Genomic DNA, 13470 nt, shown 5'->3' with positions numbered 1-13470 from the left:
AAGGACGGAGGTTGGTTGGAGTGACGGATGGGTAATGAATAAAACACAGGACTTTCACCCAGGAGAGCCAGGATCGCGTTCCACATGTGGTGTTTATCAACCGTTTTTTTTTTTTTAATAAAGCCTTCCCCAATGTTCTTTTCCTAAACCAAACCGTTTATTGTTTCCCTACGCGTGTGACGTTGTTCACCATCGTGTTTTTGTTGTTTTTTAGTGTTACTAAAGCATTTCCCAATGTTCTTTCCCTAAACCCAACCTTTTTTTTTTTTTTTTTTACACGTGTGACGTTCTCGCAATAGCACGGCACATTCTCGCGATAACACGCCACGTGGTGTGTATGTTTACATCCACTGTATACCGCATAGACATACACGCGGATAGCTCAAAATGCGTACAGATAACATGCCATTTGGCTTTAGGAAAGTGGCATGTATGTTTACGCAAAGTCATGATGCCATGTTGGAGGCATTGTAGAATTACATTTTATCAGCACATTTTTACACCTGCACAACAGCAATCTCCCACAGAGTAATTAGAAGTCTTGTATTGGGGTGGGGGGGAGGTAATTTATTATTACAGGCATACATTAATTTGCAGGCTCATATCTTCCAGCATTTCTTGTCAGTTATGAAATCTAAAACTGAAGATGATATGCTGTTTCTCCTGGGTACAGATGATGTCCTGCTTCATCTGCATCCCATAATGTTTTTGCTCCAGGCTGATACAGTTGCTAACTGTGTAACAGTAAGCATGGAGGATTAAAAAAATCTCCAAGAACAACTGGTGGTTTTTCACAGCTGTTTTTCTCCTTATTACTTTTAAAAGGTTTTATTGCTCCAGTTGACTTATTACCAACTTTTTGATGAAGTTTGCTGACTCTTTGAAACAGGCAGTAATTAGGAACATGGATGAGGTGGGTACACCAGGTAGGCTGGTAGAAAATAGTACAGAGTACTATAAAAAAAGAAAACATGCCCTCAAATGTTAAGGATATCTTATAAGTCGGTAGATATGGGTTAGGAGGTACAGCAGTTCAGGAGATGGTAAGATACAGTATGTATCATGAGAGACAGCCAGTATTTTAGATCTGACTGAAATCTGTCGATAAAAGAGTGAACCGCTTTCACGTTTTATTAAATCATCTCTTCAGATTAAACCATTACCCTGAGAGTGCTGCCAGGCCTCAAAGGAGTATAAGTGGCATTTAACAAGGCAGATATGCCTGACGGCCCCACTAATGGGCTGTTGCTGAGGTTTAACAAGAGCAGTGGTCCATGGGAGTTGCATGTATTAGTTTTCCTCCTATTTCCTCCCACTGCAATCTGCTTGGATCTCTTGGTTTATCTCTCCTTTCAGGTAACTGAAGGGTTAATCATTCCAGATCACTGACGGACATAGACTGAGACCAAAGACATCTGAAAGACAGACAGATGTAGATTTAAAAGGAAATATAAGACAGTGTATGTAACTGGGTCTCCTTGATGTGCAAAGTTTTGACAGCACTCTAAAACACTGTAGATGAAATAAGTGCAGAGTTATGCCTGTTATTGCTGATGCTGACTGTACCCATCACTCATCCCTGACTTTTTTCTCCATCTGAGACGAGCAGGCTGACATCTGAGTAATCATCAGTAACCCCATCTGTCATTTCAATCAAAAATATTCCCCTGTAAAAAAAAGAAATTGTGAGATGAATACACAATTGGCATTCCCTCAGTTTGAGACGGTTTTCCAGTTGCATGGACTAACGTCATGAGAAAGTAGCCAAATCATTAAACCAGTCATTTCAAAATCAGCATTCTACGGTCTCTACATTGTTTTGAATGCCAAGGATCCCTGAAAATCAGACTTGTAGACAGAAGCTTGGCAGCTCCAAACCCTCAAATTAGATTGGAAAACCTGGGCAGGGTAACTGAGAAACACTCTTCCCTCAACAGCTATCATTAAGTAACCCCTGAGCCATATAAATTTAAAGAAGAATCCCTTCCGGAATCATACCCTTTCTACCAGCATATATCATATAGCATATTTATTTCTGATTTACAGTGCTTCCCAGTTGTGTTTTTGTCATGAAGCTTTGTACTTTACCGGTTTTCTTGTACTTCATCTATTGTATATTTCTACTTAATTTACTGAGTTCACGCTTCCCTGAATACCCTTTCACAATCTTCAGAAAAGAGGCGTTAACGTGATGCATTCACAATGATAAAAATGTACAGGGATTTTCTGGTTTATTAAATGCTTTTTGCAAATACAACAGGACTTGTGGTTGAATGAGAAAGAGACATTTGAATCTGAACATAAAGAAAAAATCTGAACATGAAGAAATTAAAAAAAGAAGAAAAAAAAAAATATATATATATATATGTATATTTCTTGAAGTTGCACTTTCATATGGCTCTTTGTAGTTTAGCTTATTTAAAGCTAATGTACTTGCACGTACTACTTGTTGTCTGTAGTTTGCACCTTCAGGGTTGAAAGCACTTAATTGGAAGTTGCTTTGGATAAAAGCGCCAGCTAAATGACATGTAATGTAATGAATCTGTCTCTTCTGCAATCGATTGATTTCTTCTTGTATGACTGTTAAGCATTGGTGCAAAATAGTTCAGCGAGACACCACTACTTTCTGATTATGGAGGCCTGGCATCAGTGTTTTAAATAGCAACATGTTTTACAGCTGATAAAATAATTGTTGTTGCATGGACATGATGTCACATCATCTACATTTAGCCAGTTACTAGTCGCTGTTATTTTTAGGCAATTTTCCTTATATCTGCTCCGGTGGTGCAGCTCAGTGACCAGAAGGTGGGGACTGTGCTGTACTGGGCACCTCCCCAGACTGAATATAGATACAGTCAGGTCCATAAATATTGGGACATCGACACAATTCTAATCTTTTTGGCTCTATACACCACCACAATGGAGTTGAAATGAAACGAACAAGATGTGCTTTAACTGCAGACTTTCAGCTTTAATTTGAGGGTATTTACATCCAAATCAGGTGAACGGTGTAGGAATTACAACAGTTTGTATATGTGCCTCCCACTTTTTAAGGGACCAAAAGTAATGGGACAATTGGTTGCTCAGCTGTTCCATGGCCAGGTGTGTGTTATTCCCTCATTATCCCATTTACAAGGAGCAGATAAAAGGTCCAGAGTTCATTTCAAGTGTGCTATTTACATTTGGAATCTGTTGCTGTCAACTCTCAATATGAGATCCAAAGAGCTGTCACTATCAGTGAAGCAAGCCATCATTAGGCTGAAAAATCTAAACAAACCCATCAGAGAGATAGCAAAAACATTAGGTGTGGCCAAATCAACTGTTTGGAACATTCTTAAAAGAAAGAACGCACCGGTGAGCTCAGCAACACCAAAAGACCCGGAAGACCACGGGAAACAACTGTGGTGGATGACCCGAAGAATACTTTCCTGGTGAAGAAAACACCCTTCACAACAGTTGGCCAGATCAAGAACACTCTCCAGGAGGTAGGTGTATGTGTGTCAAAGTCAACAATCAAGAGAAGACTTCACCAGAGTGAATACAGAGGGTTCACTACAAGATGTAAACCATTGGTGAGCCTCAAAAAACAGGAAGCCGGATTAGAGTTTGCCAAACAACATCTAAAAAAGCCTTCACATTTCTGGAACAACATCCTATGGACAGATGAGACAAAGATCAACTTGTACCAGAGTGATGGGAAGAGAAGAGTATGGAGAAGGAAAGGAACTGCTCATGATCCAAAGCATACCACCTCATCAGTGAAGTATGGTGGTGGTAGTGTCATGGCGTGGGCATGTATGGCTGCCAATGGAACTGGTTCTCTTGTATTTATTGATGATGTGACTGCTGACAAAAGCAGCAGGATGAATTCTGAAGTGTTTCGGGCAATATTATCTGCTCATATTCAGCCAAATGCTTCAGAACTCATTGGACGGCGCTTCACAGTGCAGATGGACAATGACCCGAAGCATACTGCGAAAGCAACCAAAGAGTTTTTTAAAGGGAAAGAAGTGGAATGTTATGCAATGGCCAAGTCAATCACCTGACCTGAATCCGATTGAGCATGCATTTCACTTGCTGAAGACAAAACTGAAGGGAAAATGCCCCAAGAACAAGCAGGAACTGAAGACAGTTGCAGTAGAGGCCTGGCAGAGCATCACCAGGGATGAAACCCAGCGTCTGGTGATGTCTATGCGTTCCAGACTTCAGGCTGTAATTGAATGCAAAGGATTTGCAACCAAGTATTAAAAAGTGAAAGTTTGATTTATGATTGTTAATCTGTCCCATTACTTTTGGTCCCTTAAAAAGTGGGAGCCACATATACAAACTGTTGTAATTCCTACACCGTTCACCTGATTTGGATGTAAATACCCTCAAATTAAAGCTGAAAGTCTGCAGTTAAAGCACATCTTGTTTGTTTCATTTCAACTCCATTGTGGTGGTGTATAGAGCCAAAAAGATTAGAATTGTGTCGATGTCCCAATATTTATGGACCTGACTGTATATAAAGTATAACTTCTGCATGAATAACATGAATAACAAGCAGGGAGGTACTGAAAAAAACAGCATGCAATAAACTTCCCAGGACAGATGTAGATGGATGATCTTCCTTTTTCTTCGTCGAAAGTAAACTCTAAAAATGGGGAGTTTTTTTTTGTTTGTTTTTTTTGTTTTTTAAACAGACTCTCAGTGGTTTTCTCTGTTTTTTGGTGATTTTTTAGTCAGTGTGCATGCATAGGGAAATAATGTATACAGTGCTTATACATGCATGTATGGTTCATGCTCCAGTGTGCTGCAGTGTTCAGGGGTTTGGCTATAATAGAAATGTATTCAGAATGTGGTAAAAGGGTTTATGTTATATATTATATATATTATAGTGGCAGGCGTTCATTTAAATTTAAAGCCCCCTTTGATTGGAATAGCTTGCCTGGGTCACTAAAGGCCCAGACACACAGAGCCGACGGCCAAACTCCGGCAGAAAAGGCAGTTGGACTGATCAGTCTCCCCGAGTTGGTCAAAAAAGTGCCTTGGAACACACCAAAGCGACGAGACGTAATACGTCTCCATAACAGCAGGCGGCGCTAATCTGCGTTGTCGCCCAAAAATGAAAACCGGCAGCTGATTGGACGAACGCGTCACGTGGGTCTTGTTTCTCCGGAAATTCAAAAGACAGACTGTCATGGCGGCTTGGTCAGAATACAATCTCATATTGTACTAAAATAGTTCACCGAAAGTGTTTCTGAAAACATTTTAAGTGAGAAATAGGCCATGCAGTTGCTGAATCTGTCTTCATTTCAGATGGACAAAGTTTAAAAGATTTTCATCAGATTTTGAGAGACTCTAGTCACGCTCATTCCGCTCCCCGTTTCCAGGTTAGCACTCTACCAATCAGATGGGTCATGTGAGTCTGACTGCCGGCCGTGCCCGCCCGCCGATTATACATGTCAAATCGGCCAAAATGAAGGACGACGGCCCTGTGAGTGAATGTATATGTTGTACTGCAATGTCTTGTCTTCTGTACTGTCCAGTCCTACCGAGGACCCTCTCGAAAATGAGATGACACATCTCAAGAGGTATTCCTCATACAATAAATAAATATTGGAATATTTTATATTTGAAACGTCAGTATTTAGATTTGATGTACTTTTTTTTGGTAAGAATGCTTTTAAAATACCTCACTGCTAATTTACAATTATAAGCTATTTTTAAACCTGCATGCACATATACTATATACGTATATTCCTGCATGTATCAGGCAGCAGTAGAGCAGAGCGTGGGAGTGTTAGTGTAACTATGGAGTATTGATACATACATTTAGAATTGTGAATTTAACACTGATATTTGCACCTAAATTAGTAGTTGTAGGTGGATGGGGTGGTTGCATGTTGTTTCAGTTGCAGAAATGTACAGGTTTGACCCTCATTAGCAACTTAGAAACTGATCTATATACTTATTATAAGCACCTGTATTGTATCTTTGTTAAGGGTAACAGTGTGAGCTAAATGTCTAAAATCCTGGTTTTGCTTACAGCATTTTGTAGTACTGACAACTTGAGCCTTAGTGTATGAATATAAAAGCACTTCCTATGTGCTTCCACTGTTAAAACAAAACTAAAGAATGATAAACGCTATTATTTTGCAGCACTCAGATGCTGCAGAGAAGCAAAGACAGCCCACAGCTTGGCACAATCCTTCGCTCAATTTCTGTATTGTCTTTTTATCCTCATTGTCGGATTACAGCATGAAACCTGATCTGGTGAAGCAGTCCCCACAGCACAGTAAGACCAATAAGGTGAAACTCAAATCCTGCTCACAATGCCTCATGTGAGCTGGCAAAACATTAGCTTTCCATAATAGGATTTGCCTGGAGGCCATTGCACTTACCCATCAATACAAAATCAATGGTGAATTGCTGTGAAATTGGAATTCAACAACAGCAAAAAGTACTCTCAGGCCTTCAACACAACCGCCATTGTAACTCAGATGTAATCATAAGTAGCACACTCGCCTGTAGGCACTGCACTCTACTGTATTTTGGCCTACAGACTTTTTTTTAAAGCTTTCATTTAAGCAGAACCTAATGGGAATAAAGAATTAGTGATGTCATGTGTAATCAAGATGGCATGATGGTCACTTGCACAAAATAAGGAAATCTGGTCGGTCTAATCAGTTGTGAAGCAGAGTGGCGTTTTTGGAAAGTAACAGAGATTCCAGACATTTCTCCGACTCACACTCGGTCAGAGTGGGGGAGGAAATAGCTTTCATTCCAGCACCAAGCATGACCTTGGGAGGACCAGCACTACTGACTGCTGAGTAGTACTATATGATAAAACACCCATCCATTCTATCTCTGTCTCCCCGACACACACACATACACAACATCAGCACAACACTGTTAGTAATAATGCACACTCTCTATTCCTAAATCAAACAAACTCAAATGGCCATTATCTCCCGGTTTCTTTTATGTAATGTATTTTCTGGCTTTCTTGCCACATTAAACACTCATTAAATTCTTCTGAGAAATAATTGCTTAGACTTTACTCTTCTGAGTTCCTAAAATCTAAAACCCTGTATTTGGTCAACATTTTGAGGCACTGTAGTAGTAGTGATTTGCAGCCACGGCAACATAAAAATGGGAAGAAAAATAATTTGGTGAAAATTGTTCATGCAAATAAATTCTCATCTGCATGGTAACAACTCTGCTTTTGCAATATGTGCTTAAGGACCTGGGACTCTAATTGACACCCACAATATGCAAGCTACGTCCCTCAGGAAATTTGTAATCAGACCAAAATTATGGTAAAGTCGTTTGACTGACATTTAGAGATGGAAAAAGCATCTGCCATTGACTGCTGGAACTGACTCACGCGAGCCAGTGGGAAAGCCCGGCAACCTGCCTGTATCCAGCGGTCATTGACCAGCTCACGAGAACAGCTGGCTCTTTTGTCCCAGAGGAACGAGACAATGTTTTCAGACTGTCATTCAACAGAGACAATGTCAAAGATCTGCGATTTTTGTTTTAAATGTGCAGGTCACTGGGAAATCTGCCGGCCTTAATAGAGAGTGATCTGCCAAAACAAGGTTAATTAATACAATTAAACAAATTAAATTAAATTAAAACAATAACTTAATTAATTAATTAGTCAAAGTATAGTTTTCTCAAAGAACACGCAAAAATTTCCAAGATCCCCTAGTTTATGACACACAGACCTTTGAAATATTATGGTCAAAGCTTCCTGAATCAAATCTCTTTTCGGCCCCTTTTTCAGTTAACTGAAAGTGAACCTCTGCAACATGACACATTCACATTTCAGATACAGTGTTTATATTTTTTGCTGTGCAGAAAACAGGAGAGTGTTTGCTGTCGGCACCTGTGATCAGTCAGCCGTCTGCAACTGTAACAACCCACCACTGAGCCATAGCACGGCTGATTTATAATGTCACTGGCTCTTCTGCCATGCCGCAACATGGCGTGGTGAAAAAGCCCCTGTATCCTCGTCTGTCACCCCCTCAGCGTTGATCTCGCCATCCCTTCTTCTCTTTTGTCGATTCATTTTCAGATCTCCATCTCTCATTTTAGTCTTGTTTACCCAAGGCTTTCTTTATCTCCCTTGCCATTTCCCTTCTTTTCGCCTGTCCCGTCCATCTCTCTAGCGATAAGAAAAGCCACGTTTTTATATCATCGCTGTATTTATATTCTTGAAAACGCCTGAATGTCCGGGTTCAAAGTGTTCAGGTAGCATGATGTTTCTGCTGTCTTTTGTTCTTTCTTTTTGTCTCTCTCCACCCACACTTCAGCACACACACACACACACACACACACACACACACAAACTGGTTTACACAGACACACACATACAAGGTCTTAATCTGCAGGTATTGTATCAGCAAACCAGTTCAAGGTTTGTCAGCTTTTTGTTCTCAGCACTATAGACACAAGCAGCAAAACAGACAAGGAGATAAACAACTCAGGGTATACCAGCAACTAGGGGTGGAACGGTACACAGAAGTCACAGTTCGGTTCATATCTCGGTTCAGACATCACGGTTCAGTACAACGCAGGGAAAAACAAAACAAAAATGCAGAAGGCAATTTCTTTTATTGTGCATTTCTCAGGCTGTCCACTGAGCTAGCTGTAACAGCTTGACGTGTATAAAGTAAGATGTAAACAGTAAACAATAAGTACCCTGCATCATCTCCAGACTCCATCTGTAACTTGTAAACAAAATAAGACAATCGGTTACTAGTGTGATATGGGAAACAAGCACTGCTCTCATATGTGAATGCACAGAGCAGGGATGTTAAAAGAGCAGCTTCGGTTACACAGAGCAGTTGACGAGTTTTGGTGTTAGCTTCACACGCTAACGGTGAAACAACACGCTAGCAAACAGTGAAGCAAACGGGCCTGGAGGCCATTTGTGGTCGAGGCGAGAAGGGATACAGCGACGTCCATGTTTGGTTGTATATGGAAGGGACTAGTTTGCTTCGTGTGGACTCACTGGACTGACTGACTCGACATGTAGGCGGAGCTCGGGAGCTTCAGAGCTAAGGGCAGGGCTACAGATCAGGTGTCCCTAAAGAACCGCGTGTCCAGCAGTAGTTCCGCATTACATTAATTAATTTGCAGCAAGTTTTATTTATTTTTATACTGTGTATTCTCCGTGTAAATTCATGAACTGAACCGAGACGCCCGTACCGTTTCGGTTCAATACGAATACATGTAGGCTACCATTCCACCCCTACCAGCAACCATTTTTGGCAGCAGCTTAGTTGTGGCAACCAACTCAGAGTCAAAGTTTGAATATGCTGATTTTAGTTCCAGGTGTATTGTTAATTCATCTCTTTGAATATTTACTGATCTCTCAGTTTTAAAGCAGTTCTACTGTTCTTTGTTAGAAAGAAGGTGAACAGAGACCAGCTATGCTTTGAAAACACACTGTTCAGATTTATACCTATGTAACTACATAGGCCTAGGTGTAGATCAATGAGAGTCACAGACATATTGCAGGCTGGATATGCAGCCTTTTCATGTGGTGAGAAAACACATAATTTCCATTAAAAATACTAACTAATTACATTCAATTTTGTAGTGATATATATTTTTTCAACCTCTAAGCTTCTGATGGTGATGCAAATTTAGCAACCTGAAAAGAGGAAAATAGCACTTCACCACTCTGCATATCAAGTGTGATGGGTGTCACCAGTAGGCACTGCTAATTTGTGAGATGTGATGAACCAAAAAGGTTGAGAAGCACAGTCTTAAACAATACTTGCCCTACATGAACTACTACATTTAAATAGGCCTACAGGCTTTAACTGGATTATTGAATAGCCATCTGCCTGTTATAGTGGATTAACTGTTAATATGCTGAAGAAAGTCACAATCATTTTGAAGGCTCAATTGGATTGGGGTCAGTTACTCTGGAACAAATGTGCCCCATTAATGGATTATTAAGGCTATGAGGCATCTATTGTATTAGAAATTAAGGGGTCCCAAATTGGCGTCCAAGGACCCACAGGGAGTCTTTAAGTCAGTTCCCCATCAAAATGAAATGTTTTTAATTTTACATACTTTACATACATATATTATATTATTATTATTATATTATTATTATATTTTACATACATACTCCATTTATTAGTCAGTATGGCTGTTTATTACTGTGAATATGAATAACTTATAGTTGAGAGGATTGGGATGCCTAGATGAGATTTATTTTATACTCTACTTACTTATCTATATGTGATCACAGCAGCTCCACAGTCAGTCAGCAGTAGCAGATGTACATACTGTACACATTTAGTCTACCACATTTATATTTTTTTCTGATCTTTGATGAAAAAACATGGTGCTGATTTTAAACAATGAGACTGTCACTGTTTAAAATGATAGAATGAATAAAATATTACAGTTAAAACATTTTAGTGCAGACAAATGGACAAATGTCTGATGACATCAATAGCGAAAATGTGCCAGCTTGCAGGCTGCTGTCTCTAAGTGCCTGCTACATGGATAACAGTTGAGCAAGTTGTCTCTAAACAGACTCCACTGATTATGCTGACATACAAATTAATAACAACTACAAATAACTGTCATGCTCCTTAATACATTTTCCTTTTTGAATAGTGTCTAAGTGTAACTAATAATATTGGCTAACTATCATTGCATATGTCATGCCTTAAAATACCCAGCCTCTCAGTAGCGGCTGGTAGATACTTTACTGCTGCTTCCATCGAAGCTCAAGCTTTTTCTTGTGTGCATTAGATATAATAGACTAAGCCTTTCAATGGTTGTCAGTGCGCACACTCTCTTTGCCGAACACTTAATGCTTAATAGATTTCTCAGTGCTGTCAATTATACATGCTTAGGTGTCTTTTTTTATTTTTTATTTTAACATAGTCAGACTTATGAGTCTCAGCTTATTTTAAATGCTCAATTCAAAATGCTCATTTGTAATGGAGGTGTAGTTCAAATTAAAATGTGAGCAATGTTATATAAAGATTCTGTATTTACCAGTGTGCAAGTGTGTACAATAGTAGGCACAAATTTCTTATAAAAAAGAAAACCTCTATTTAACATTCTCACAACAGATCTGTAGTGTTTTGGATATGTAAGGCTTATGAAAAGTTTTTTATCTTAAAGACAAGACAACGAATAATCCACTGCACCATTGTGCAGGTGTGTTTCATGACGTAAATTAATAGTACTTTCAAGTGTGTGTGTGTGTGTGTGTGTGTGTGTGTGTGTGTGTGTGTGTGTGTGGGGGCAGGGTTCTAAATTGGTCATGTCACAACATGAGCAGTTTGCTTCAGTTCCTCCTCTGATATAATAAAGTGTCTATATGGAACCTTCTGGTGGAAACTGCCAGGAGCTATTAAGCACAATCACATTACTTGTTACCTGTTAATCAGTTTGTAAAATCATCCAATATTAAATTCATACACAAGTCAAATTATGCAAACAAGTCTCCAACTGAGCACTTGGATTACATTTTAGTATTTTGTTTAGCAAATACGATTTATATAAGCGATTATGGGATGAGTGACTGGCGAGTGTTTGTGTCAGTCATCGAAGCCTTTCTAATCAGATTAGACATGAATCAACGCACCCATCAATCACCAGGGACAACAAACTGATTTTAAATCAACACAGATCCTATGACCAGATGAGTTGCACAATTATTGACTGGCAGTGATTTGTGCATGAGCATCTTAAAAAGGGAAATCCTCCCTGGACCTTAATTCTTAGTCGTTATTCCTGTGACCTTGGATTCTTCTAGCTGTTAAGGCATAGTGTGGGCGGATGTGGGGATAGCTCCCGAAGCAAGTATGTACAAGAAAAAAACAAGATCAGAGCTGCAACATATTCTTTGATGTCATCAAGAGACACAGCCCGCAGCCTGTTGATGACATCACAGATTACAATCCCTACAGTTTCTTTTGGGAGAAAAGACTTCACAAACCCAGATTTAGGTGACCACAGATACAGTGATTCAGCTTTAGGGTTGATGATCATTTATCCTCACACTCTCCTATTCCTGCTCCACACCCAAACCCCCCCTTCTTATTCCTCAGCAGCCCTACCTTGATCCCATTTTTCTTCCAGCTCCTATCATAAGTAGAATATGTCACCTGCGTGTGAATCCGGCTGTGTGCATGCATGTGTATACTTGAATGTGTGTGTGTGTGTGTGTGTGTGTGTGTGTGTGTGTGTGTGTGTGTGTGTGTGTGTGTGTGTCAAGGCAATTACTCTCCGTAGAAGAAGCACAATGAAAGGGAAATGTGTCATGTCCTTGCTAGCCCTCGAAGGAGAGACAGATCTATTTCTGTCGCCACAAATGGAGGTGTTCAAGCAGCCTTCAATAGCAGAGATTTGCCTCTTCTCACACACACACACACACACACACACACACACACACACACACACACACACACACACACACACACACACACACACACACACACACACACAGGGAGCTAGAGAAAAGGCTAACCATTCAGAGAGAGGCTGAGCGATAAAAAAGAGAATAGAGTGAGCGAGAATTAAGAAGAGAGGGAGGAGGAGGAAACGGAAAAAGGGAGAGGAAGAGAGAGAAGGGGGAGGGGAAGAGGAAGGCAGAATAATGTACACTGAGTTCATAAATATTGGCACAGACACACACACACATAGTTCCCACATAAAAGCAGAGTGCTAGTTGTTTACCTAGAGGCATGCCTTTGTTGAGGAGATGTGAGCTTCCCATGGTGTGTTCCCCAGCTTGCCAGCACACAACAGAAACCTACAGTCTTCACACAGCAGACATGAACAGGAATCCAGTCAGCATATGGCGGCTGTGGCCAGCTACCTCGCTTCCCTTAGTCCTTCTCCCAGCCCCTTAGTGACAAGCATACACATGTGCTCCCCCTCTTCTCTCTCTCTCTCTCTCTCTCTGTCTCTCTCTCTCTCTCTTTTCCCTCCCTTCTGTCCCCTTTGCTCGCCCGCTCTCTCTATCTGTCTTACCCCTCCCTCCTTCTCTCCCTAGCGTCTCTAGCTACCTCCCTCCCCTCTCTTTCTCACTTTCTACTACAGCAAAAAGCTCTGTCTTTCCGTCTATCCGTCTATGTCACTAAAAAGAAACGTGCACGCACACTGAATGCAAGCACTGCTGCATTTATGGGAGGACAAGAGAGTGTAAAAGAGATGGGGGGGGGGGTGGTGTTTGAATAAGCAGAAATGGGGAGGAGCTTACGCTGGCCAAAATTCATCTTTTGTTTCCTGAAAGACGACAGGGATAAAAAAAACAAAAAAAAAGGAGTTATGCAATTACAAGTCTGTAGCAAGAGGGGGAAACTTGTTCTATTTGACAAGAGGAAAACAATTATAAAGCCACTTAACTGCTGGTTTCTAATTTTACTGTATGAGTTTACTTCTGCAATTATACATATTCAGATCTGAGATCCAAGTGTGCTGGCTGTCTTTCAGGACATT

The 13470-nt window shown here is 40.3% G+C and overlaps 1 protein-coding gene across 3 annotated transcripts in view; it reads right to left on the bottom strand.

Annotated features, from left to right (window-relative positions):
- ctbp1 (C-terminal binding protein 1) overlaps positions 1–13470 on the bottom strand; it is a 37961-nt gene that overhangs the window by 15998 nt on the left and 8493 nt on the right. Inside the window, exon 1 of one of the 3 annotated variants that reach the window (XM_078260170.1) lies at positions 12706–13143. The exons of the other annotated variants lie outside the window; for them this stretch is intronic. Coding sequence (XP_078116296.1) covers positions 12706–12745 — 40 coding nt within the window. The 5' untranslated portion in view covers positions 12746–13143. Of the gene's footprint in view, positions 1–12705; positions 13144–13470 lie in introns of those variants that run through there. 3 annotated transcript variants of the gene reach the window in all.

The sequence above is a fragment of the Sander vitreus genome, chromosome 10 (assembly GCF_031162955.1).
Source record: "Sander vitreus isolate 19-12246 chromosome 10, sanVit1, whole genome shotgun sequence".
Taxonomy (NCBI): domain Eukaryota; kingdom Metazoa; phylum Chordata; class Actinopteri; order Perciformes; family Percidae; genus Sander; species Sander vitreus.
This window is presented reverse-complemented; position numbering and strand designations above follow the sequence as displayed.